This window comes from Dipteris shenzhenensis, chromosome 1, assembly GCF_047967505.1.
Source record: "Dipteris shenzhenensis isolate YYH24624 ecotype China chromosome 1, Dip_SZ_1.0, whole genome shotgun sequence".
Lineage (NCBI taxonomy): Eukaryota > Viridiplantae > Streptophyta > Polypodiopsida > Gleicheniales > Dipteridaceae > Dipteris > Dipteris shenzhenensis.
This window is the reverse complement of record NC_141596.1, coordinates 50,462,467-50,486,949: the sequence shown is the minus strand read 5'-3', so window position 1 is coordinate 50,486,949 and position 24,483 is coordinate 50,462,467. Positions and strand designations below refer to the sequence as shown.

The 24,483-nt window shown below is 43.4% G+C and overlaps 1 protein-coding gene and 1 pseudogene across 1 annotated transcript; both read right to left on the bottom strand.

Moving 5' to 3' along the window:
- Window positions 1-815: 815 nt before the first annotated feature.
- On the bottom strand, window positions 816-1,507 carry LOC147905987 (peptidyl-prolyl cis-trans isomerase FKBP42 pseudogene; annotated as a pseudogene).
- On the bottom strand, window positions 932-17,556 carry LOC147905986 (peptidyl-prolyl cis-trans isomerase FKBP42-like). The gene is made up of 6 exons (XM_087382604.1): window positions 17,485-17,556; window positions 16,703-16,792; window positions 16,342-16,526; window positions 15,790-15,961; window positions 1,412-1,564; window positions 932-1,142 (listed from the first exon to the last, which is right to left on the bottom strand). The coding sequence occupies exons 2-5, from the start codon at window positions 16,767-16,769 to the stop codon at window positions 1,545-1,547; spliced, it is 444 nt and encodes a 147-aa protein (XP_087238730.1). The 5' UTR covers window positions 16,770-16,792; window positions 17,485-17,556; the 3' UTR covers window positions 932-1,142; window positions 1,412-1,544.
- Between the last annotated feature and the right edge of the window lie 6,927 nt (window positions 17,557-24,483).

Sequence of the window (24,483 nt, the reverse complement as noted above, 5' to 3'; positions counted from 1 at the left end):
ATGTAGATCAAACAACCGGATAAACTGCTCTCTCCATAGTTTGAACAAGAATATTTCTCATGTTTAGCCATATGCCTTCTTAAGATATGTTATTCTTTTAAGGTTATTAATTTCATACAAATGCAAATTTTCAACTCAAGACTTGCCCTAGCTTTATCCAACACTTTAGAATTAAAAAAGGGTACCAATTCAGCGTGTCTCAGTTTTTTAGGGCCATTAAGCAGTACATAAATTTGGTGTGTGCATAATTCAGGCGTGTCTTAGTACAGAACGTTCAGATATTCCATTCTGCAGAGAGAGATCAATAGTTGTTTCAAAGCACGTGCATCTGCTATTACAACAGACAATGAATGAACAGAATCATAACACTATTACGGTTTCTACTTTTAATGTGATTCTTGGGAACTTGAGAACATTTAATGGCAATAACTGAATCGTTTTTTATTCTTTTAGCATAAAGTTCCTCCTTAATGGAGACCTTTTTCTCTTTGAACAGTCCTTCCATGTACATATATAGCTTTTAGGAAAACAGTTCGCCGGCCTCTCTTTCATAAGACAAGTTACTATCTTAAAGACTCACAAAATCCGCTCAGAGCTTGCCGCAACTAGAACTAAGACATTAGCCATAAATTACTATCATGCCTACAACAAATGGACAGGTCACTCTTTCCAAACTAGCACCTCAAGTCCAAATATATGCAAACTGCCAAATAGGTAACGATCAGTGTAGGACACAAATCTTCCCTGGGGGGGCGAGAGTTAACACTCCTTGGAAGTTAATCTGGCAATTTGCAGGTTCTCTCTTACTCGGAATGCTAATCATCCTTATTATTGCAAATTCTAAAAATTGATCTAATCTTTGACGTAATCCAGCTCCACAATATCTGATACCAGTACAATTTTCTTGTCTTTGCAGCACGAGAAGGACCAAATAATCCCTTGTACAGTTCCTTCTGCTTCTCATATACTTGTTTGTCCTGTTCAGCAAGTAGACGCAGCTCTTTAACAACAACTTTGTCTTCCGGAGATAGCTTCTTAACTTTCTTGAAATCCTCTCTGGCTTCATCTGTCCGACCAAGAGCAGCACGAGCCTTGCCTCGTCTAAACAAAGCTTTGACATTTGTCTCATCCTCCTGCAAAACCTGATGAAGTTCCAAGCATATTTGGAGCAATCAGAAAATCTGCTTGTTTGCATTCTAGCCCAATACTCAAGTGATGCCTCAATAATCTTCAAACGTTTTGTCAAGCTAAGGCAAGCAAGCACACTAGAAAAGCTTTTTGGATCCTGGAAATCTTATATCCCTAGGGCATCTGACGCAGAAATTAAACGACTCGATTGAGTGGTTTTTACAAAGATTTGAGCCAGTCATTGTAAATTGACCTTAATCAAGCTTTGACAAATTCAACATACCATACTGCACTGTGCAATTGCATCATCATAACGATCCAATCTCAACATACAGGCTGCCATGTTCAAATGGCATGGATGTTTTACAGCATTCGCCATGTCCTTGTATTTTCCAAATAACTGAAACATGAACTCATCATTCATATACGCCAGAGCCTGATCCAAACACAGAAAAATAATAATGTCATGATCTGATGCTGTGCATGCAAACAAATTGGGACCCACCAAGGTTGAAAACAACCTATACTTTCAAAAGATTAAATATATCAAATCTTACAAAAAGATGGCCAGTTTTCTCTTTCAATGCCTCACAGAGAGGTAATTCTTTGTATTGTTTTCAAAGTCCTCATAGAAGTTACCTTTTTCACGCGGGGAGGGAGAGGAGCAGGGAATACCTGGCTCCCTCCCCAGGGAGAGTGTTAATTGCAGCTATATCTGTAAACGTAGTACTGCATCAAGACTGGAGGACACTTTATACCAATGTTCAAGAAGAGTTAAATCATCCTAAACTCCTGACTATTCTAGTTGGCTGGCTAGCCAGACTGAGGCTAGGTTGGCTGGCTCCTTGTCCAGTTGGCCATTGGCTGGCCTGTGTGGGTGGCCTTTTGGCTAGCTTATGGTGCCGCTAAATGGGCTGTCTCAGGCCCTGTGTTCTTGTCTGCTACCCTTCCCATTCTTGTTGCCTCAATGCGAACCTCTACCATTACTGACTCCTCATGGTCATGCAAAGAAGTGAGATCCACGTCGACGGATGTATCTCACCTCACCATAATTGCAGAGTGCTCAATAACGGGGGTGATGAAGAGAAGCCGACCACCAAGGAATCAAGGTGATGACTCTTCCTGCACTGAAAATGAGCTTTTCCACTTGAATGTGGAAAAATAAACTTGGTGGAGCCAGCCTTACGATGGAAGAGCCAGATCCTTCCCACTAAACGATGGAGACAACTAAAGATCAACTGGTTAAGGAGCCACACTAGACTTCGATAATTGAAAGAACCTGCTGATGGAGAATGAGGGTCAATTCCCCACATGTAAGGCGTACATACGAGGAGAGCATGGAGGATTGACACCGGTAGAAAGACAGGGGGAATGATGAGGGAGAAAGGGGCTGCCAAAAGGCAGCACATTGAACTGAGCATGTGGACAGCATGCATATATTTTTCCTACTTCAAAAAAAAAAAGTTTCTGTCTTTACCCTGTTAACCAAATCGATAAATACATGTCCAAAACTATTGCAACAACAGCTAGCATACATTAAAGATAATATACTAGCTAATAATAATCTGTCTTTAAAGATGATATGCGTGGTGTAGAGCAGGCATTTGCTGCTAAGTACAAAGGAAAGGCAAAGTTTGCTGGTTTTCAGCCAAAGCATGATGCAGCAGAGCCATCTGGAAAGGACAAGAAGAATGCAAATAAGCCCAAGAAAAGGGGCAGATGCTATCACTACAGATCACCACATCTCAGTGTGTCCAAAGAGGATTGCAAGGGAGAGGGAGTAAAATAAAGAGTCTGGCATGGCAGTTGCAGATTCTTCATTCCATTGGTCCTGAGCACTCCAGAGCACTCCTGCAGTAACCTGCTGGAGAGCAACGTGGAGGGCAGAAGCACAGCAATGTTCCAGAGTTCCATACACAGTTCAACCTGCAGATCATTCTTAAAGGTGAAGAACAGAGGGAACTTGAGAGTTGAAGGAGTTCTTGCAGGAGCAACAGTCCCAGACTTCTACATGTCAGAGGGATCTTTGTCTGCAGAGAACTAAAGAGCTTATTTGGCAGGAGTTGAGCCGCTACTGAAGCCTGCAGGAGGCACATAGCAGAAAAGAAAGAGTTTTCCACAGAGAGTGCAGCGAAGAGATGTTAGAAATCGAGGGTATGCACAGCGGAAGACTGATAGAATAGCCCAGGAACTCACACAGCATGTGTGGGGAGTGGAATCACAAACTTCTTAAACTTATGTGCATCAAATAGATGTGCAGACTCATCAATAGACAATAATCCAGCCAGATATAGAAACCACCAAAACAATATATTTCCGTCCAAAGCTATGGACACAATACAAAAGAGATAGATCCAAAGTCCCACCAGAGCGTGGTCCTTTGATCTTACCACCAGGTACTTATACTATCTGCCGGATATCTCTAGACTTGAGCCCGCATGCTCCACCTCGAGTACATGTGGACTCTCCCTGCAGATCACAACACCTTGCTGCCCTAGAAGACACCCAAGGTCTAGCCCTTGAGAGCTCAGTCTGCAGCAACTCCTGGACTCCTCTGCCACCTCGATGTAGGCCTGAGGGTGTGAGTACAGCTGCTCCTGCTGCTCCTCTGATGGCTGACCTGTTGGATCAATGAATGCCCTGCAATGGGCTGCTTTTATAAGCCTCAAGGGCCCTTGAAAATACCGACTGGTCTGCCATAAACTGGCCGACTCAGCAGATTTTGACATCGAAACGTTCCCAAGGACTACGACCAGGGAGTTACTGGAGCATCGTCATTGAAGTGTTGGCATTGTGCCTAGATGTGTCAGTCAGAAAGGGTGTTGGAAAGGTCACCTCCCCATCTGTAAGCCCCCATATGAGGAGAGCATGGGGGGGTGAACCTGTCTAAGAGATGGCCACATGGGCAGCATCATGGCTGCCATGAGGGCAGGGATCAGATAGAGAAAAGAGAGGACAAGGGTACCTGGCTGATCTGCAGGAGCATAAGGCGGAGCAGAGGACAGCAGCAGGGACCCAAGAGAAGAGGCTATGAACTCATGGATGGCGTCAACAAAAGTACAGAGCAGTAGGGTGCAGCAGAGGTGGGACAGACCAGCACATGGGTCAGCCAAGAGAGAGGCTGGTTGGGCAGGCAGCCAACCAGGCCTTATATAAGGCAGACCTAGGGGCTGGGCCCTTGCCTTGATGTGAGGGGCAAAGCCCTAGTTTTGTGGGCCAAAGGTCCCTAGTTTTGAGCCCCAGAAGGGGCACTTTAAGGAGATTCCGCTGCGTGGGAGTTGACCTTTAGCAAGCAACTCCCTAATGATACCCGACAAATGATATAAGACACATAACATGACATGATAGGAACTTCCTGATACATGGTGGTTCTTTCCTATGGTTCCTAGTTTCATAAGTAGTCTTTTCTTAGTTTCATCAGTCTTGGAGATGTGAGATAGACACCTCTAGTTCCGCATGGGGGATGTACTTGTTAGAATTTAGAGCATCTCATGCATGCAGAGTGAGGACTTCTATGTGGGTGTGCCCACCCTGGAAAGGAGTAGTTTTCTCAGTTAGTTTGCGGCCTGTTTACCAAGGCATTTGGCCAGGGTTAGAGGCAGGTTAGAAGGCTGGTAGAGGGCCTATTACAGGCTGGTTTTGTGCCAGCTGGCTGGGGCTAACCAGGCCAGCAGTGTGGCTGACCAGGGTTGGGTCAGTCAGCTGACCAAGTTCGTGTCAGGTAAAGCAGACCTAGGTCGGCTATCTGCAGACCCTACCCCCACACTATAAATAGGGCTTCCTTGCCACATCTGGATAAATCCATTTCCTCCCATATCTCTGGTTGGCACTGTTTCCCATGCTATAAACGAAGTTATCTTGCCTCATTCAATCTCTCTCTCTCTCTCTCTCTCTCTCTCTCTCTCTCTCATGTATGCTTCCGCAATGTGCAACATTTACATGGTATCAGAGCCGCAAGTCGTCTAGAAGCTGGCCTTGGACCTGGAGAGTGTGGGGCTCATGAAATTTACCACTGGCAGGCGTGACACACATCAGAGGGTGCTGGTCAGGGTGCTGGTCACTGAAAAATTTTCAATTTCTTCACTTTAAAATTAATACAAGTTTGACGTTTGAAGTTTGAAGTTGAAAGTTTTGTAGCTCTCTGTCAATTCAATGTGTACAATGTATATTTTCCTGGTTGTTTAAATTGTAAAATTAGGGTCACGAATGATTCAGCCCTAGGGGCTGATCCATACTTCCGTACCCATATACCGTATGCGTATGTTAACGTATGGAAAAAACTATGATTGCAGGCATGGACCCCAAGGGATTTGGAATTTTTTGAAGAAGGTGCCTTAGCAGCTTCTTCTGCCTTCCTACTTTCCCATCCGGCCCCCCTTCTCTTCTTTCCCCAGCCACCCTCCTTATCTCTTCTTCTTTCCCACCCATCCTCCCCTTCATCAGGGCTGTTCCTCCGATTTTCAACACGTGTGTGTGAGTGATTGGAGTGGATCCATGGCACACCCGTGTATGAGCAAGGAGGACAAATTCAATGGATCCAATATGCTCATTGGAAGCTGAACATGAAAATCTAGTTCATTCACAAAAGCCTCTAGGAAATCATTCAAGGGTATGAAAGGAAGCCCAAACATCCAAAGAACTCGATATGTTGGGATTGACCGGGATGAAGCTTTCCTTGAGGAACTCCAAGATTGGGAGGACCGTGATTCTAAGGCACATTCGGCGTTGGTGCGGACCATTACGAACGAGGTCTCCCCAGCAGTGCAAACCTTGGCTAGTGCCTCTAAAGTCTGATCCAGGTTGAGGATCTCTATGCCCGGGATTCTTCATACGGGGGTTGTCACTTTGCAAGGTCAGCTCTACAGTCTTGAATTTCCTGCAAGTAGCTTGATGCAGCCGTTTATAATGAAGGCCAAGGTAATCCATGACCAGCTACAGGCAATGGGTGCTTCCTTATCCTCTCCTCAGTTGGCTGCATTTATCCTCACGAAGCTTCCAACAGCGTATGATGTCGTTTCCCAAGCATTGCGGTGCCAAGTTTCGACAAATCAGTTGGATTTTGATGACATCTGCTCCCTTCTCTTAGAGGAGGAATCTATTCTTCTGTCCCAGGTAAGTTGAAAGTGTCTCATGGTGGTGATCAGGGACTTTTGATAGTGTAGAAGAAAGGAAGAAGCTGGTGCTATGCCCGTGGGAAGAGAAGTCACTTTGCAAATGATTGTCGGTCCAAGCACAAGACGAAATCCAAGGACTAGGACACAACTTCATCAGGCAGGCTCTTCTTCGGACAAGTCTGGTGATCCGAGGCAGCTCTTGCTCAAGAACTCCAGATTGCACCTGCTTTCTAGCAAAAAGGTAGGGATGCCACAGCCAGAGAGGGCTTATGGGCGGAAGAGCGGGCTGAGCTATGGACTTGATGTGTTCGAAGTTCATTGCTTGGTGTAGCAAAGACTATGGACAGGACGTTTTCGAGTTTATTGTTCGGGGTTCCTAGATGTTATGTGTTCGCCAATGGATATTGGGCATGGTTTGCTCTACAGCTCAGCATTCTTTACTTGGAATTCACTGCACACTGGTATGGAAAACCAAAAGCCAAGCAGATCTCTTTGCTGTTCATGGTGGCATTGTGTTTCGAGGATCCAGATTGACAGGTGCTCTCTCCAAAGTGATTCCAATATTCAGGTGCTGGAGGGTCCATGGTTGCATCTTCATTTAGAGCATCTCATGTGTGGAGAGTGAAGGGCTTCTATGTGAGTGTGCCTGCCCTGAAAAGGAGTAGTTTTCGCAGTTAGTTTGGGGGCTGTTTACCAGGGCATTTAGCCAGGGTTAGGGGCAGGTTAGAAGGCTGGTCAAGGGCCTGTTACAGGCTGGTTTTGTGCCAGCTGGCTGGGGCTAACCAGGTCAGCAGTGTGGCTGACCAGGGGCGGGTCAGTCGGCTAACCAAGGGCAGGTCAGTCGGCTGACCAAGGTCGGGGCAGCTGAGCTGACCTGGGTCGGGTTAAGCGGACCTGGGTTGGCTATTTGCAGCCCCTATCCCAACACTATAGATAAGGCTTCCTTGCCACATATGGATTGTTCCATTGCGCTTGCCACGTATTCATTCTTCCATTTCCTCCTCACAAACACCTCTGGTTGGCACTGTTTTGCATGCTATAAACGAGGCTATCTTGCCCCTCTCTCTCTCTCTTGTGTACGCAATGTGCAACATTGACAGTACTCTCATGATGATTTCAGTTTTCTTTCTCATTGACTTTTTAGACCTTTTTCAGGCATTTCACATTTGATGAGTCCCCTGTTGAGGTAGTTTCATCATACACTTATCTGGGGGTCGTCTTTTCCGGACTCACCTTCACCATGAGACCCGCAATGCAGGCGCGCCTGAGCAAAGGATATGCTTCATTGGCTAGACTAGAGGGACAGTGCTGCCGCTCTCATTTTCAGGATCCACGGACCAAAGGGTTGGCTTTTTGACTCCTTGGTCCGCCCTGCAGGGATGTATGGCAGCCCATGCTGGGGGGGCAGATTTGTCAGATACAGAGTGGGCCAAGGTGGAGCGGCTACAGGTTCTCATGTTATCACGGATGATCCGTGGTAAGCCATCTGTCCCTCACCAGATCATTCGGGTGGAGTTTGGGTCACCCCCATTACAGCTAGATGCTGCATTTCAGGTCATTACATATCTGTACCGAGTCAGGGAGTATGGGGATTACACATCCGGGCGTAGCAGGATACCATGGCTAGCACTGTCCTCTTCTATGGCACTTTTAACAGGGCAAGATCAGAGGTGTTGGTATGCACGCACAGAGAGATGGTTTGCAGGACTAGGGCTCCACATGGACAGACTACCTCCTTTCCAATACAGCATGGACGCTCCTTTCTCTCCCCTCCTATCACACGAGGTCAACCAGGTTATTCGTGAGGATCTACTACAACTACACATATTCCGGACTTGGTTGAGCCCAAGTGATCTTCCAGTGAAGATGAGTTCTACAAAGATCACTTCCTACATATCACAGTGGAGGGTTTCATTGATCCACCAAGACACATGCAGATTCACCTACCCCACTCGCTGAGGATCTCCCTTGGGCAGTTCCGGGTCTCTTCACACAGACTTCGTATCGAGAGCGGCCGAGCAGAGCGGTTACCTAGGGAGAGGCGCATATGCACACTGTGTGACATGCAGGAGGTTGAGACGGAGGAGCACTTTATCTTCAGGTGTCCTGTTTACTATGAGATCCGAGGGCGTTTCTACTGCCTCTTCAGAGATAGTTATGGGATGTTGGCCCATGTCCTCTCCTACCCAGACTAGCGATGCTTGGCTGGTTTCATTCATGAGATGCTCAGACACCGAGATAGGATACTCCGAGCACAGAGACAGGAGTAGCCTTCTCCCTCGACTGATCCCTCTCAGAGCTCTATCACGGAGTTCTTTCAGCCAGGTCACATAGACTCCCTCGAGGCGAGACCTCGACATGACCGTGACCCAGAGCCTGTGACCCGACAGCTCAAACAAAGGGTTGACTCACATATCACACTTGGGGACATCCCCTCCTTGTTTAGAGTCGGAGCCCGACCGACGAGGGTCACAGTGGCCTTGGTTAGACGCAGAGCTACGACCAAGAGACGTATCAGGACTGCACCCTTGAGGAGGCAACAACGTTCTATTGCTGACCTCATGCCTCCACTTCCACAGCCTCATACATCCCGATATTGTGTTGCTGACGATGATGATGATGATGACGATGATGGTTATGGTGATGCCGACGATGATGCTGAGATGGATATATATATACATATAGTCGGGATATGACTATGTTGTACTTAGTACTGCCATTTTGCATTTTTTTGCATTCTGCATTGGTATGGATGCTCGTTTAGTAGCTCCACTACCACAGCTCATTGTATCAGGTTTTTCAGTCTCATAGACCCATCGGTCTTCCGAAGACTTTAATAAACTCTCTCTCTCTCTCTCTCTCTCTCTCTCTCTCTCTCTCTCTCTCACACACACACACACACTTTTTTTTTTTTAATAGTAATATCCAGTGCAATATATTTATATGCTCATGAATTTACATGATGGGAGGTCTCTGAAATGGAGAGTATCCCAAAGATCAGAAAACTAAAAAGAAAAGCTCTATGCAAGAAGCATCCATATCACCCTCATGGCAGGCATCATATAAGGATTGCCACAATGAGGCTCGGAAAGATTCATATGACTTGTGAATCTGCCGACCCAAGTATGCCAAATTATGCTCACTCCAGATTGTCCAAAGAGCCCAATATCTCACCCAAGAGAGAAATAGTGAGTATTGAGACAAAGACCTCATAAATCTGCCAAAGAGCCAGAAATGTTTCCCAAATCTGTGACTCGGGAAACGGAGCCGAAGATGATCTGAAATTCTCCTGAGAAGGATCCTAGAACACGGGCAATGCCAAAGCAAATGAAGAACAGTCTCTGAAGGAGCCTAACATGTTAAACATGTGGATGGTGCAATGCGACGTTTAGCAAGTGTGACCCCCACTGACAATATGCCTGTCATACATCTCCAAAGAAAAAGTCTTTGTTTCAAAGGCATTTTACACTTCCATAATATCCCGAGATTCTTCCGCCACCATGAGAGGGGCTTCCTTATATGCCACAGAGAATTAGCATATTGCTGAATCCATGGAGCAGGCTGAAGAAGCCTGTAGGCTTTGATGGAGGTTAAGGCAGAAAGAGGAACAGGATGAGTGCATGTAGCAGAGGGTTGCAATTGCCAATCCGTAAGCATGTCTGTGTCAGCCACAGGAGGAACAGGTAGAAAAGGATGTAACAAATCAACAATTTTCTTCCATATAGACCTATGATGCATTCCCAATGCATAGGAAGCAGTGGCCTGATAAAAAGATAAAACATAGCCCTGATCATCTACCACATCATGTATGTATCTAATTCCCAATTTCATGAGATTGTATGCCCGAACAGGTTCCTGTAAAGCGAGTGGAATGTCAAAGATGGCACTCCAATGAATACTTTCTTTCCTCATTGAGTTTGTCCCCGAGCAATTATCAGGAGCCCATTTGACCTTAGAAAGTACTTGTTTCCAGTCAAGTATCCGAGCAGTAGAGAAAGGACAACCAGGTATCTTCCCTACAAATCTCCCAATGACAACCTCCCAATGATCAATAGTCCAATGACCATAAGCACAAGTCCTCATGTTGACACACATGGATGCTAGCATACAAGTCCATGGCTGTTGTTGGCGGAAAAAAGTATGCAGCATAGTTGCCTTCCTTGCAAGTACATGATATCTTATATTGAGGACATTAAGTCCACCATGCATCCTAGGAGAGCACACCATTTCCATCTTCATCAGTCTCAATGCTTTCACAGTAGTTTTTGTCCTCCATAACATCTCCATAGCTTGAGACATAAAGGCTGAAATATCCCTGGAGGACCAATGCAGCAAAGGCAAATAGAACTGGACATAGGACATTACAATGGACTGTACTATTCTGAGCCTGACATGAAGAGGCCAAGTAGAAATCTTCCAGTATTCCAGTTTATGTTGAAGTCTTTGGAAGATCCATTTTAGCTGCTGCTTCCTGGTGATATGCCATCCTATGGGATATCCCAAATGCCTGACTACATCTTTGGAATGCACCACCTGACCTGGCCAAAGAATAGAATGCCAGTCACATTGTTTCAGGGAAAGTAATTTAGATTTGTCAAAATTGACATGCAATCCCGCTGCCAAACCATACAATGAAAGAGTGGTCATAAGCATGTGAACTTCCCGGGGAGAATTCTGTGGCATAAAGAAGGAATCATCAGCATATGCTTGTGCCAAAAAAGATGCAGCCCCAGGGATTTTAAGACCAGTCATCTATCCTGTGTTTGTAAGATGATCAAGATACATTAAAAGGGGATGGGTCGCAATGGCATAGAAGAGAGCACTGAGAGGGCAGCCCTGTCTAACTGATCGACCCAATGTCCATGACCAAGACAAATGACCCCCAAGAATGCACTGAGAAGTAGAGCTAGAGTAAAGCCAGTAAACTGCATTTGCTATCTTGGGACCAAAGCCCAACTTTGTCATGATTTGAGAGATAAAATCCCATTGAACAGTGTCAAATGCCTTAGCAATATCCACCTGCAATATGAGCACATCTTGATGCGAATACTTAGCATATTCAATTGCAGTCAAGGCATTGGATATATTGTCATGGATTTGTCTTCGCGGCACAAACCCATACTGATGAGGATGAAGTCCCGCATCCAGTATCCTGTGAAGCCTATGCACAATCATTTTGGCAATGAGTTTATAAACTACAGGCATCAAAGTAATAGGCCTCCAATCTGACATATGGTCACACAGATGTTTTTTGGGCACAAGTTTGACTATGCCATGCTTCCAAGAGTGCGGCAACTGATTTTCTTGCCAGGCAACATTGATCATTTGCAAGAGGACTTCTTTCAAATCATCCCAAAAAGAAATATAAAATTCCACCGTAAGGCCATCCCAACCAGGGGACTTGTATTTGCTGAGGTGGAACAATGCATTATCAAGTTCTGTGTCAGTAAAAGGTCTCTCCAAGATAAGAGCATCATCCATTTCCACTATTCCAGAAACATATTGGAGAAACTCAGTCCTAGCATCAGTCATTTGATTTGATGGGGAACCAGGAGCGGAGAACAATTTCTGGAAATAATTTTGGCATTCATCTTGGAGATCAGAGAAAGAGTGCGTCCAAGAGCCATCGAGCTTCCTTACCCTTAGACATGAGTTTTTCTTTCGAGTAGCATGCAAGCCCTAGAAGAAGGCTTTTGATGAGCAGCCCTTATCCATGAAGGGCTTCATTCTTGCCCTAATCTGCCATTTGTGCAATTTCCTCTAATCATTATCAGTCAATTTAATCTGAGCATGTGAAAGGAAATCGTTTTCTGAATCAGAGACAGGCCTTAACTGAGAAAATTCAGTCAATTGTTGTGCTGTCCTTTTTGCCCATTTAACCTCATTCCTCCATTCAGTCATATGCAACCTGCAAAGGCAAGGGATGAATTGCAAGTCTGATCATTTGCTGGAAATAGTGATGTCGGAAATAAGCCTGATTAACATGCAATAATCTACTGGAAAGGGGTGGCAAATCATCCAGAGGCATGCCAAGCTGCAAATTCATCCACAATGGGGCATGATCTGACAAGCCCAATGAAAAATCTATAAGGAGATGAGGGCTAAAATCTGCAAATTGTTGTGGGTAAAACAAATACCATCTGTCAAGCCTTGCCCAGTATGTAGTAAGAGCATTATGATGAAAAGTATATCCAAGCACTGACCCTTGGAGAAGCAGCCATAAATCTTCAGCCTGCACAGAGAGAAGCATGCTATCCCATTTCTGTCTTTCCAATGATAGCATATGAGATCTTGAAGTGGTGTTATCTCTTGGTAGAGGGGAATTATTAAAATCTCCACAGATGAATGCATTGGATCTCCATGGATATCTGCATAAAGAATCCCATAATGAAGCCCTCATGGCAGAGGTCTGGGAAGCATAGACTGATGCAAACTCAAGAATATCACCATTGACATTACATTGTATGACCATCATCTGCCACTGTTGTCATTGAAGGCTAACTGAGGTTCAATGTCTAACCAGTATGCATACACCTGAGTAGGTAGTGGTACCAGCATAATATATATCATAACCGCCAAAATAATCATGATGACCAACCATGGAGTGTTGATTATGCTCTTGCAAACAAACAATATCTGGCTGCATTTTATGTACATAATTCCATAAAAGCCTCCACTTGGAGACATTGCAGAGGCTCTGTACATTGTATGTAAAGCACTTAAGTGTTTGAGGCATGAAAGAGGTATATACAGCAAGGTATCAGAATAAAACAAGACATCAGAGAGGCAAAGCCTCTGCCTGCATGGGCTGCATTCCTTCATGATCCATGAAAGACATAGCATTTTCCCCTTCTTCTGAATCACATATGGGGATGCCCTTCTTCAATACCCCCACCCAATTTTGAAGGATAGGAGCTGAAGTAGAAGCCTGTCCGGGTGAAGGAGAGGAAGCATCCCATTGACGAGATTGAAGGGGGCGTTGCTTCAATACAACCACCTTCTTAGGTTGTTGAAAACCATCCTGATCATTCCCCGCAAATTCCTTCATCTTCTCTTTTCCTTTATCTTTTCCTTTTCCAGCAAGTGACTGCACCTGATTGATTGGTTTGGCATTCTTTGCTCCATTTCTATTTGCTGTCTTAGCTTGCAAATTCTCATTCATTTCCCGTGTCTGGAGCGGCAAGGCATTGGGAGGGGGCTGATGCAGAACCATTGGGCATTCAGAGGCTAGATGCCCAAACTTGTGGCAGGCAAAACAAGCTCCTGCAAACACGCCCCACTTCAATTCAAAATACTTTTTTCCCAATTGCACTCCCTCAACTTCCACTGCAATAGAAGGAGGGGTAGGTGTATCAGTGTCCCAGAGAATGCAGAACCTGTTACGGTTTCCCATGAGGCGTGGAGGACAAATGACCTGTCCCAAAGAAGCAGCCAGGCCAGGCAACTCTTCACGCATATAGTCCGGGAAGTTAACAACCTCAACCCATACAAGACAATGATGTCGTATAAGACTTTGATAATCCTTGTTTGGGGACCAGGGCATGGCATGTACCATCTACTTCTCGTAAAACAGGGGAGAGAACTCGAGAAGCCTCTGCTTGCACGAAGCATCTGATAAATGCACCTCATAAAAGCCTCTGGAAGCAAAATACACTCCCTCTACAAAGCATCCTCCAAGGATGGCCTTAATCCACTGCGCGACATCACTGGCCACTGGGATTCTTCCTGGAAAGAAAATTATAACCGCAGTTTGAGAAAACTTCCTAAGAGGATTCACGAGGGGCGGCAATTTCAATTTGTACGTGACCTCTGGAACCAGTTTGCCCCATTCCTGTCGTGACTGCTGAAAATCATCCTTAAGGGTGTCAAACACGTACTGAGCTTCCATAGTAAGTTCATCATCTTGTGATGCAGGCTCTGATAGGCGGCGCTTAGCATCTGCGGGCCTTTCTTTTCGAGCATATGTACAAACATCCAAACCTGAAGCCATGATTGAACTACGACAAGACAAGAAGGAAAAAAAGAGTGTACAGACACAAGACTGTACGGAGAAGTACAGAAACAACAAACGTGTACGGAGCTGCAGACGGGACTGTACGGAGATGCAGACGGAGCTGTACGGACGTACGAAGCGTGGTCTTCCTGAAATCTGTACGGAGATGCAGACGGGACTGTACGGAACTGCGTGCAGAACTGCACGGAGGTACGTCCACCTAACCTATCTGTGTGTACGGACGTACAAACAGCGTGCGAACGCTGTATGGGGACCGTACAGGTGTATGGACAGAAGGGGGAGGCTGTACGGAAACCTTGACGAGGCTGAACAGCAGAGGTCACACTCTCTCTCTCTCTCACACACACACACACACTCTCTCTCTCTCTCTCTCTCTCTCTCTCTCTCACACACACACACACACAAGTTCGCACACCCGGCATGCACATTAGTTCCTTCACTCATTTTCTCATTCCTTTTGTCCCCTCCTGCTATTTCTAGCATCTAGTAGACTAGGGAGATATGAAGGTCATATCAAACTTGATGTATTGTGCACTACAAAGTTGACTTGTATAGCCCTTCCTATAATGCCCCCTATTGCACTATTTGGCTAGAACAGTCCTACCCATATTACTCGTACTGAGTTTTTGTCACAACTCCAAAGGTCAACAGCAGACCCAGCTGTGCTGACACCTAGCATTGAAGGAGAAGGCAAATGAAGAAGTAGGCTCACTCTCCTCAGTCAAGCTTTAACTGCTTTAGAAGACTCTCCCACACAAGCAAAGCACAAAAGCCTAGAAAGAAGGTGCAGCGGTTATGCAAGTTCATTCCCAATATGGAACATCTTTTTTTTTCATTTAAAAGCCTTGATGAGCCCATGAAGCATATAAGAAACATAAGGCAACAACAGTTTCAACACAGATTAAGTCATCCACATAATCATATACAGGTGAGCAAGCACAGACGGTTGAGGTGTTTCAGCCCACAAGTTGGGAAAGTATGGTTAGGGATATTCCTCGTTAAATATTCTGCCATGATTGACAATCTGAATGACACATACATATGATAGTCGTATGGCTAATATTGAGATAGTTCTTTCTAAAGACTCGTTTTAGCAGTGTGTTATCATCCTAACTCTGACAGCTGCTAATGGTAAGGGAGTTTGATGATACGGACGTAGCATCACACACATATGAGCACATGGTGCTGCCCAGAACTACATCTCACGCACCCCTGCTATGGAGCACGTCCCATGTTTAAGCCAGCAAGAGTCAAACTTGACACCTCCATCTCTAGGACAAAAAGATGGATTATAGTGACTTGCTGTTTCCAAGGTTCTTTTCTGCTGTATTTCTTGTCTTGCAGGCTGCACATTATATGCTTTCAGCAGGAGCACACCTTTGAGGGATTATCAATGTGCACTTTCCAAACTAGCAATCTTAGCTTTTGCCAGAATAGCTCATAAAAAGTGAGTATAGAATTGTGTGGCATTTCATTTCTACAGTTGTATTGATTAGAAAAGGAATTGACAGCCCTCTTGTTAACTCTGATAACCTTTTAGTTGTTTTGGGACGAAAATCAGGTTTTGGCAAGGATTAGGTAACATCTCGTACTGCTGTATGGCTTCCTCAATCTTGTCATCTTTGAAAAGCTGGTTTCCATCTGCCTTTCTCCTATCTGCTGCTTCAATACGCTCCTCAACAGTCATCTGAGAACGAGGCTTTCCCTACATGCATAATTTCAGCATAAGCTTCGTTAATCGTGACAAATTTCTCGTGAAAAAGTAGATTTTTAAAAACATTTGCATGCACAGGTACTCTGCCAAGTTACACGTGCAGTGTTTGATGTTGTCATCTACATGCTCTATAAAATATGCACATCACACACTATAAAAAGCTACTCTCAAGCTCCACATCAGAGATCGTCTTTCAATCCTCACCAACAAACAGTCATGCATTAAACATAAACTGGAATTGGGAAAAAAGCTGGTGTACTTGGTCGAATCATGACAAATCCACTGCAGAACTGTACATGAATCAAAAAGGACACCAAGGAGAGATTGCATGAATTCCGAGCACAGTTGGAAAGGTACACTTGCACACTCACTTCTTTCCCATCCTCAAACCCAATCATCTCAACTTCATAGATAAGGTCCGCCTTTGGTGGCACGTTAGGGAAGGAAAAATTCCCTTCTTCACCATAACCAAGTTGCCAACCAACGTGAAAGAGAGCACTTTCACCAGCTTTCATGCTTCCAACTGCTATAGCGAGACCTCGATGTACTGTCTTCTCTGGTAGAAAAAATAGATAAGGTTGTAAAAGTCACATCTGAAATTTAAGAGAATTTTGGCAGCATACATAAGAAAGTAAAAGGTGAATGCACCCATCCAAATACGTGAAATACATGTAGTTCTAACAATTCTGGGCAGAATACTAGAGGGATAGGAAGCTAAGGCTGATGATTCACCATGCCCCAGGACCAGTTCCATCGGTTGCTGTTCCTGGAAAGTATCCTGAAATTTGTGCATGGTCATCTCAGTCCATGCTCGATAATGTACTGCCAGTTCAAAAAACAAGAGACGTAAAGGCAAGTTATCAAAAGTTATCAATTCACAACAAGCAGAACCCAAGTTCATTTACACTGCAAATGGAAACAAAGCATCAGTGTAAAAATGGCAATATTCTTATCATAGCACAGTAAAATCTGTCCTTGGGTTGTTACGCTGGCATGATGTTTCACCTCTATGTTTCATAATAGGCTGTATTTTATATAATGGTCCCGAAAGTTTAAACTTTTGACAAGAACTAAAGATATGGGAAGACCCAGTCTCCGAGAATGATAGTTTCCATGCAAAGCCTTGACAAGTCCACAAAGCATTCAGCCGATTGCTCAACTACCTTGGCAAATTATAGTACCTCTTAAAGCAAGCTTGCCATGTCAATTATTTTATCGCTGCATTGTTGTGATGCGTTGGAGATGTTATATTGTTCCAGGGAAAAGAAGTCACAGATGGACACACATTGATTGAGAAAGAGAGTTGTTGGCCTCTGTCGTATACAAGAAATATCAATTTTGCCAGTCTTAAGTATCTATTCCCAACAGCGAAGCACGCTTACTCCTATAAGACTCGGTCATAACATTCCCTGGACAAAGATCCTGTCTGTACGTTGATCTATAGAGGTACCCTCTTGTTGAAATAGTTTCACAATGAAGTAAATCTCACTGCATAAACCTCAACGCACACTCACAAAAGCAAGTGGAATGTTGCGAAGGAGGCTTTCCATGACCCTCCTTTACGATTTGTTTTGTCACTCCCTCATGCAGCACTTCCAGTTCCGACGCGACTTTGGGTGGCAATGCTTCGTCTCGCTCGACAGCGGCGCTTTTAAAAACGGAGCCCTCAACTTGGACTGCGTCGTCATTGCCTGAAACACAAGCGAAAACTGTCATGGGCGTTCATGCAACTCGGGAAGTGTCCAATCAGCTGCGTGCAGGCCGGCAGAAACGCTCAAAGCGCACAGGTAGAGGCAGGATGGACAAAATTTGAAGAGAAAATCAAGGAACTGTGAGCAGGCAAAGGAGCTTTGAGAGAGAGAGAGAGAGAGAGAGAGCAAACCATCGGAGGACTCTGATTCATCTTGCTGGATTTCTGGGCGAGTGGCTTGCTGGTTCATGGTGAAGTGCAGAGCAATGGATGCTAAGGGGGAAGGCAGTTAGGCAAGAGGAGGATGAAGATGCAAGGTCAGAGAGCCATGGCTGCAACACAAGCTCACAGAGCATCTTCAATCCACATACTCTCTTGAGACATTTAAGTACTTGCTTGTTAGACCATCACATCATAACCCACCTCTCACTTGAGTGCTCACATCACAACCCAACCTTGGTTTGCGCCTGTCAACATGACCTTCGGAGCCCCGTGGCCATCATCACCCGGCTCTCATTCAGAGAGGACACTTGCTAACCCAACTTTGGTCCAACGTGGACAAGCCCCAGTTCACTTGAGCAAGCAAGTTGACCAGGCAAAAAAGGACTTGCTTGAGAGGACGTGATGCCCTCTAGTTCATCAACCCACATGAATCAACCTCATAACCCAACTCTGGTTCGGAGCGAACATGTGCAAACGTGGTAGCTCTTGAGTTTCACCATGATAGCTTCACTCAGATCGTGATAACTTCGCTCGGGTTTGGAGCAAACACGAGTGCACATATTAACTCAACTTTGGTACATGAATGGACATGAATGGAGCAAACATGAGTGCACATAATAACTCAACTTTGGTACATGAATGGACATGATACCCAACTTGGTTCAGAGTACCCAAGGTTTTGCCTCAGATCACAAATGGAATTCACATCAGATGATCGCACCCCTCAAATGCAACCCCAACACTACCCTTCCACAAATAGACAAACAAGTAGAGGGAGAGATGCGAGACAAAAAAGTACTTTGCTTGTTGACCATAATGAGTGGACATAAAACCCAACTCTAGCTTAGAGTTGACACTAACCCACGTCTGCTTTAGAATAAGCATGGCTAGATATCATAACTGCAAACCCTATACAAACAGGATAGCCCAACGTTGGTTTGTAGTTGACTTGAATGTGGTCATGAGATGACATGATAATCCAACTTTGGTTTGGAGAGTGGAGATTGTTGGGATATGTGTGATCAAGGGCTTGCTAGGAGCATGTGTGCATCCACTAGCAGTCACATGGTTGTGTGTGTGTGTGTAGAAGAGGCACACTTAGTGCCATAGGCCATGACATAGGTGATGATGTAATGCAAAGGCCCCCACATGGGGTGGTGCCTAGAATTTCCTTTATGCTAAGAGTTTGGGGTATTTAACTCTCTCTCCAACCAATTATACTTGTGGAGAAGGAGACTTCTTTGTAAGGGACTGGACACTGCCACATTAGTGGTAAGACCTTCCCAATATGCCTTCATCATATAGTTCCTCTGACATTGACTATGTATCTCAAAGGAAAGCATTCCAAAAGAAGCCAAGAGTGAGAGTAAAGCCCTGTAATGGTGAATATTTCATCAAGGTGAACACCAAGAAAAAGATATGTGCCTTCTGTGGAGTACCCAACCATACTATGGAGTATTGCCACCTAAAAAGGTTTTCTCTACAGCTGCTGTCCAAGAGACAAGCCTAAGAAGAGAGGAATGACTCCCAAGAGAATGAAGCATTTCATGTGAAGAAGAGCTGCATCAACAACAAAGGCAATCTTGCTGAAGGAAAGACTCCATCAACAAATGAAGAATCAAACTTTGTGGTAGAAGATAAAGATTATGCCTTTTGAACACTTTGTCTTTTGAACTTTATTTATCATCACTTGGTCAAATTTTGACGTTCTCTGCCTGGAATAGTACTCCAAAAAGAATGTTATGTGTTTTGTATTTTGTAAATCACCTCTGGTCACCATATGATGTAGGCCATGTGATATGTGTTTACCCCCATGGTACCTCTTGTAGAAATGAGAAACTAGGTCCACACAAAGGCCTAAGATTCATCCTTGTACATGCAAGGGAGAGAACCATTTTGGGGGGATCTATCCCATTTTTGTAAACCTTGACCCTTGGGCACCTTTGCTAGCATGAGATCCTAGCCATAGATTTATCCTTGACCACCATGAGATGGCATGAGAAATTATGTGACTAGATGTATCCTTTGACGTAGCATGAGGCAAACCCTTGAGAGGGGATATGCTGGGATATGTGTGATCAAGGGCTTGCTAGGAGCATGTGTGCATCCACTAGCAGTCATATGGTTGTGTGTGTGTGTGTGTGTGTGTGTGTGTGTGTGTGTGTGTGTGTGTGTGTGTGTGTGTGTAGAAGAGGCACACTTAGTGCCATAGGCCATGACACCGGTGATGATGTAATGCAAAGGCCCCCACATGGGGTGGTGCCTATGATTGTGGAGTTCCTATGATTTAGGATTTACCTCCATTGATGTAGGAGAGGTGCCATTCATTTAGGCCACCCTCTCTCCCATTCTATGCTAATCTTTTGTGTTCTCACTCCTCTTGCCATCACAATGCATCTATTCTCCCCCATGTTCCAGCAGAGATGAGTGCACATGATGACTAACTTTGGTTTATGATGACCGAAGGTCCATATTAGTGGAGGGCTTAATAACATCTCCAAGTTAGATCAAGGATGGACCCCATTCAAAGGCAAAGGGACCACTTTGTGTCTCCTTGAATATGGAATTTGGGTGTAGAATGTGTTGATTTTTACTTCAGTGTGTTCATGCTACAGTGCTTCATCAATCCTTGGTCAAGATTTTATATGCAAGATGTAGAGACACCTTGCTACTTGTAGTAGTGGGCAAGTTGCCACTTGTAGCACCTTGCTACTTGTAGTAGTGGGCAAGTTGCTGCTTTCCTTTGTAGTATGTAAAAGATTCCCACCCTCATGTTGTCATGTAGTTGTTGGAACCCTTCCTGTCCTCGACCACCTTTGTAGGATAGTACAAAGGATCCCTAAAAGCTTTTGCTACTAGTAGTTATGGGAAAGGCGCCCCTTCTCGTTGCACCTTTCTTAATAGAGTCTCCCACTCCTAACACTCTTCACAATCTCTTCTTTGTGAAGACTACATTGCCATGATGGAAACCTCCTTGGAAACCTAAACTCAATTCTAAACACTAATTTCCTCATGTGACTTGGCCATAGCTTTAACCTACAACTCTAGTCCCCCTTGAACTTTCACACCTAGGCCTTGGTGAAAGTTTTCAAACCTAATTCATCCTTGAGCTTGCAACCACACTCCAAAAAATAAGAAGTGCCTTTATCAACCTAAAATATATCGAGTTAGGATTTGCCAGCTAGGCTTCCAACTTGTCATATAAAACACCCAATTACTCCATGTGGCCTCATTTAGGTGATTCATATGATTGACATTGACCTCCCTATACCATAGCGATGCCTTCTTAATTCTCATCTCTCTTTTTATTAAATGTGCTAGCATCTTTGAGAAAGCATTCATCCTCAATACTCTAATCAACATCCATATTTCTTGGAGCCTCTTCTTCCATCTCTAGAGTTTTAGAACTTGGAAACATGTTGCTTCCAATTTCTTGGAGCCTCTTCTCCCATCTCTAGAGTTTTAGAAATTGGAAATGTGTTGTTTCCAAATCCCATGCAAGTTGCGATAGCATCCAAGTCCTTCTATGATAGCTCATCCCACTTTAGCTCAACATAGATTACAAAGATAAGGAATGTGTATGTTTATTTAATGAGGTGCCAAACACTAATAGGGTACTATGATCCAATACAAGGTTGGAGAAATTACATGACATTAAGTTGGTCAATTGATTTGGGCATAATTCTGTGATAACTATCAATGAAATGGCTCATGCTTTCTAAGATGGTTAGTAGGCTAAGCAAGTTATTACCTGAATTTTGAAAAACAATAAAATCAACTATGGTATTCACATAAAGTAAGATGCTATAGTAAGATAGATGAAGTACATTACTCATAAGACTTTCTAGCTATTGTTGAGAGTTTGGGATAGACAACTTATGCAGTGGCATCAAAGAGTGCTTATATTTCATAGTATTCTATATGCAAGGTAGACTAAGTATATTTACTTAACCTATTACTAATGTAGTGGTATCAAAGAGTGCTTATATTTCATAGTATTCTATATGCAAGGTAGACTAAGTATATTTACTTAACCTATTGGTTTGTGTTGGGATAGTTTCGAAATAGGCACCTCATAAGTTTGACGTGATAATATTTTCTTGAGTTGCAATTTTGTGAATTATAAAAAATTTGAATTTCAATAATAAAGAATCAATTCCCTTTTAGATAGCTTGTTGCTATAGGTGTTTCATTTAGATCAATCAAGGGCATTACATTTTTGTTAATGACAAACTATTTAAACTCTAACATATCCATGAATTGTTCGACTATTTTACATACATGAACAAGAGTGCTAATGTTCCAAGAAAATGATTGACAACCAAACTCACGAGCTATACAAGAATTAAGAGTAAAACAAGTAGCAAAATTACAGCCATTAAACTTGATTACAATATGACCTTGTTCTTCTTTGTTGGATCCGTTCTTTCTTTGTATTAACTCACAACTCCTCAATTCAGCACTTGACACTTCACTGTTTTTGAAACAAAAACACGGACCACAAGGCGTCTTTGCTCTGATACCACTTGTTGGAATTTCAAGCATGCAAACCTTGCTGAATTTTGAGTGCACTCAATATGACTTCCACATGTGATATAGAATAAAGCAAATAAACACCCGACATAAACAAAACAAGAACGAGATTAAATCATTCCTCATGTACATGCAATTGCTTAATTACAGAACGAGATTTGTGACTCGATGAACCGAGAGATTGAACTTTTATTGATATCAACTTAGGACTCTACCTAAAGACCTAAATTACCATGCACTTGGACTGTGTTTGTTGGAGTTCACATCATAAGGACTGTGACCCTGACATGGCGAATAGCTGCTTATAGACTAGACACAATACTAGAACTAGCCAAAGCCTCTGTATGCGGCTCTCTTTGAGAGTTAGGACAAGAAGGAGAAGCTTGAAGCTCAATGACGGTATAAGGAGGCCACACAAATCCATAACCACCTTGATAAAAGTAGTTGACCAATCCAATTGATCCAAATGTAACATGCCATGTATTCCATGTGCTTTGACTAATGCATGGCATGTAGCCACGTTGATGTGGAGTCTCTCCTATTGTTCCAGGAGCATTTCCAAAATTTGCCCCATGATTAGCCAATTAGATCTGAATGTCCACATGATCCATGCCTCGGCAACTAAGTGATTGTAATTGAAGCACGTCATACCATAGGAGATGCTACTCGTTAAGACAGATTAGATGTCAAAAGATAATTTTGCACTATTGCATACAATTGAGCAAGGAAATAGGGTCAATCAAGCATATTTTCTACACTCAAAGATTATGGGTGAGGTACAAAGAAATGATATGCGTAAATCCCCTTTGAATTTTAGACTGGGACCATTCCCATGTGCACTTCTTTTCGTTAAAGTAGGGCAATGTTCAACACAGCAATCCCTTGCCCAGAAGCCCCATCCCATTGAGAGCTTTGTTGATGATGAGCCTCCAAAAAGAGTTTTGTGTTTGTAGATTTGTTGTAATGTGGCTATTTAGCATTCAAGCACAAGAGCCAATTCAACAATATAAGCAACAGTAACCTTTGGGAGACATATGGTCTAATCCCATTACAAGTAGTGCTACACAAACCCCATTTATGATATGATTATGTGGTAACTTAATCCTAAGTAAAGGAAAATGTATTTCCTTGTGCAACCACTATGTTGGTTCTATTTGTAGTGCCGGTTGTGGTTAATCCCAAACCAAGGAAAATGTATTTCCTCGCAACAACTATGCTGTTCTATTTAGTGTGGTGGCCGCACAAAGTTAAAGTTAATCCTAAACAAAGGAAAATGGTTCCCTTGTGCAACCACCGTGCTAGTTCTATTTTAGTGGGGGTTGCAAGAGTTAATTATAAACCAACAAAAATGTATTTCCTTGCAACCACCACAGTGGTTCTTGGAGCTATTTTTGTGCTACTTGTAGTTCATCCTAAAACCAAGAAAAATGTATTTTTGTGTGCAACCACTACGCTGGTTCTATTTTAATGTGGGTTGCCAATAATCCTAAACTAAGAAAAAATGTATTTCCTTGTAACCACCACGTTGGTTCTTGGAACTATTTTAGTGCTGCTTGCAGTTAATCCTAAAACCAAGAAAAATGTGTTTCTTTGTGTACCAATTGCTTGTGCAACGATTGCAACCAACTACCAGCAATTACTACAATATTAGTATTATTTTATATTAAAGTTGAAACTTAAAAGAGATTACACGCGATGAGTATAACAACTCAACAATTACTGAGAGCAGATGTTAAACAAAGAGATTACATCCTAAGACAACTTATAACAACTCAGGAATTGCTTAGAGCCTCATGGAGAAAAATGTGAGCAAAAGAGATTACATCTACATGCAAATATAGTTTATAAAAATTAACAACTCAGCAATTGTTGAGAGTCTCATGGAGCAAAAATTGAACAGAGGAAAAATTGAACAAAATAGATTACATCTACATCCAAAGAAAGTTTATGAAAATTAACAACTTTCAATTGCTGAGAGTCTCATGGAGCGAAAATTGAACAAAAGAGATTACATTTATAAAAGCTCTCCAATTACTAAGAGCCTTAGAGCCTAAAAGATTACATCCAA

Excerpts from the sequence above, each read along its gene's own strand:
- LOC147905986 (XM_087382604.1), bottom strand. The coding sequence starts at position 16,769 with ATGACCATGCACAAATTTCAGGATACTTTCCAGGAACAGCAACCGATG. Across the intron at positions 16,527-16,702 it reads GGAACTGGTCCTGGGGCATG|AGAAGACAGTACATCGAGGT; the intron begins GTGAATCATCAG and ends TTTTTCTACCAG. Across the intron at positions 1,565-15,789 it reads CGTCCCAAAACAACTAAAAG|GCTCTGGCGTATATGAATGA; the intron begins GTTATCAGAGTT and ends TGTTTGGATCAG.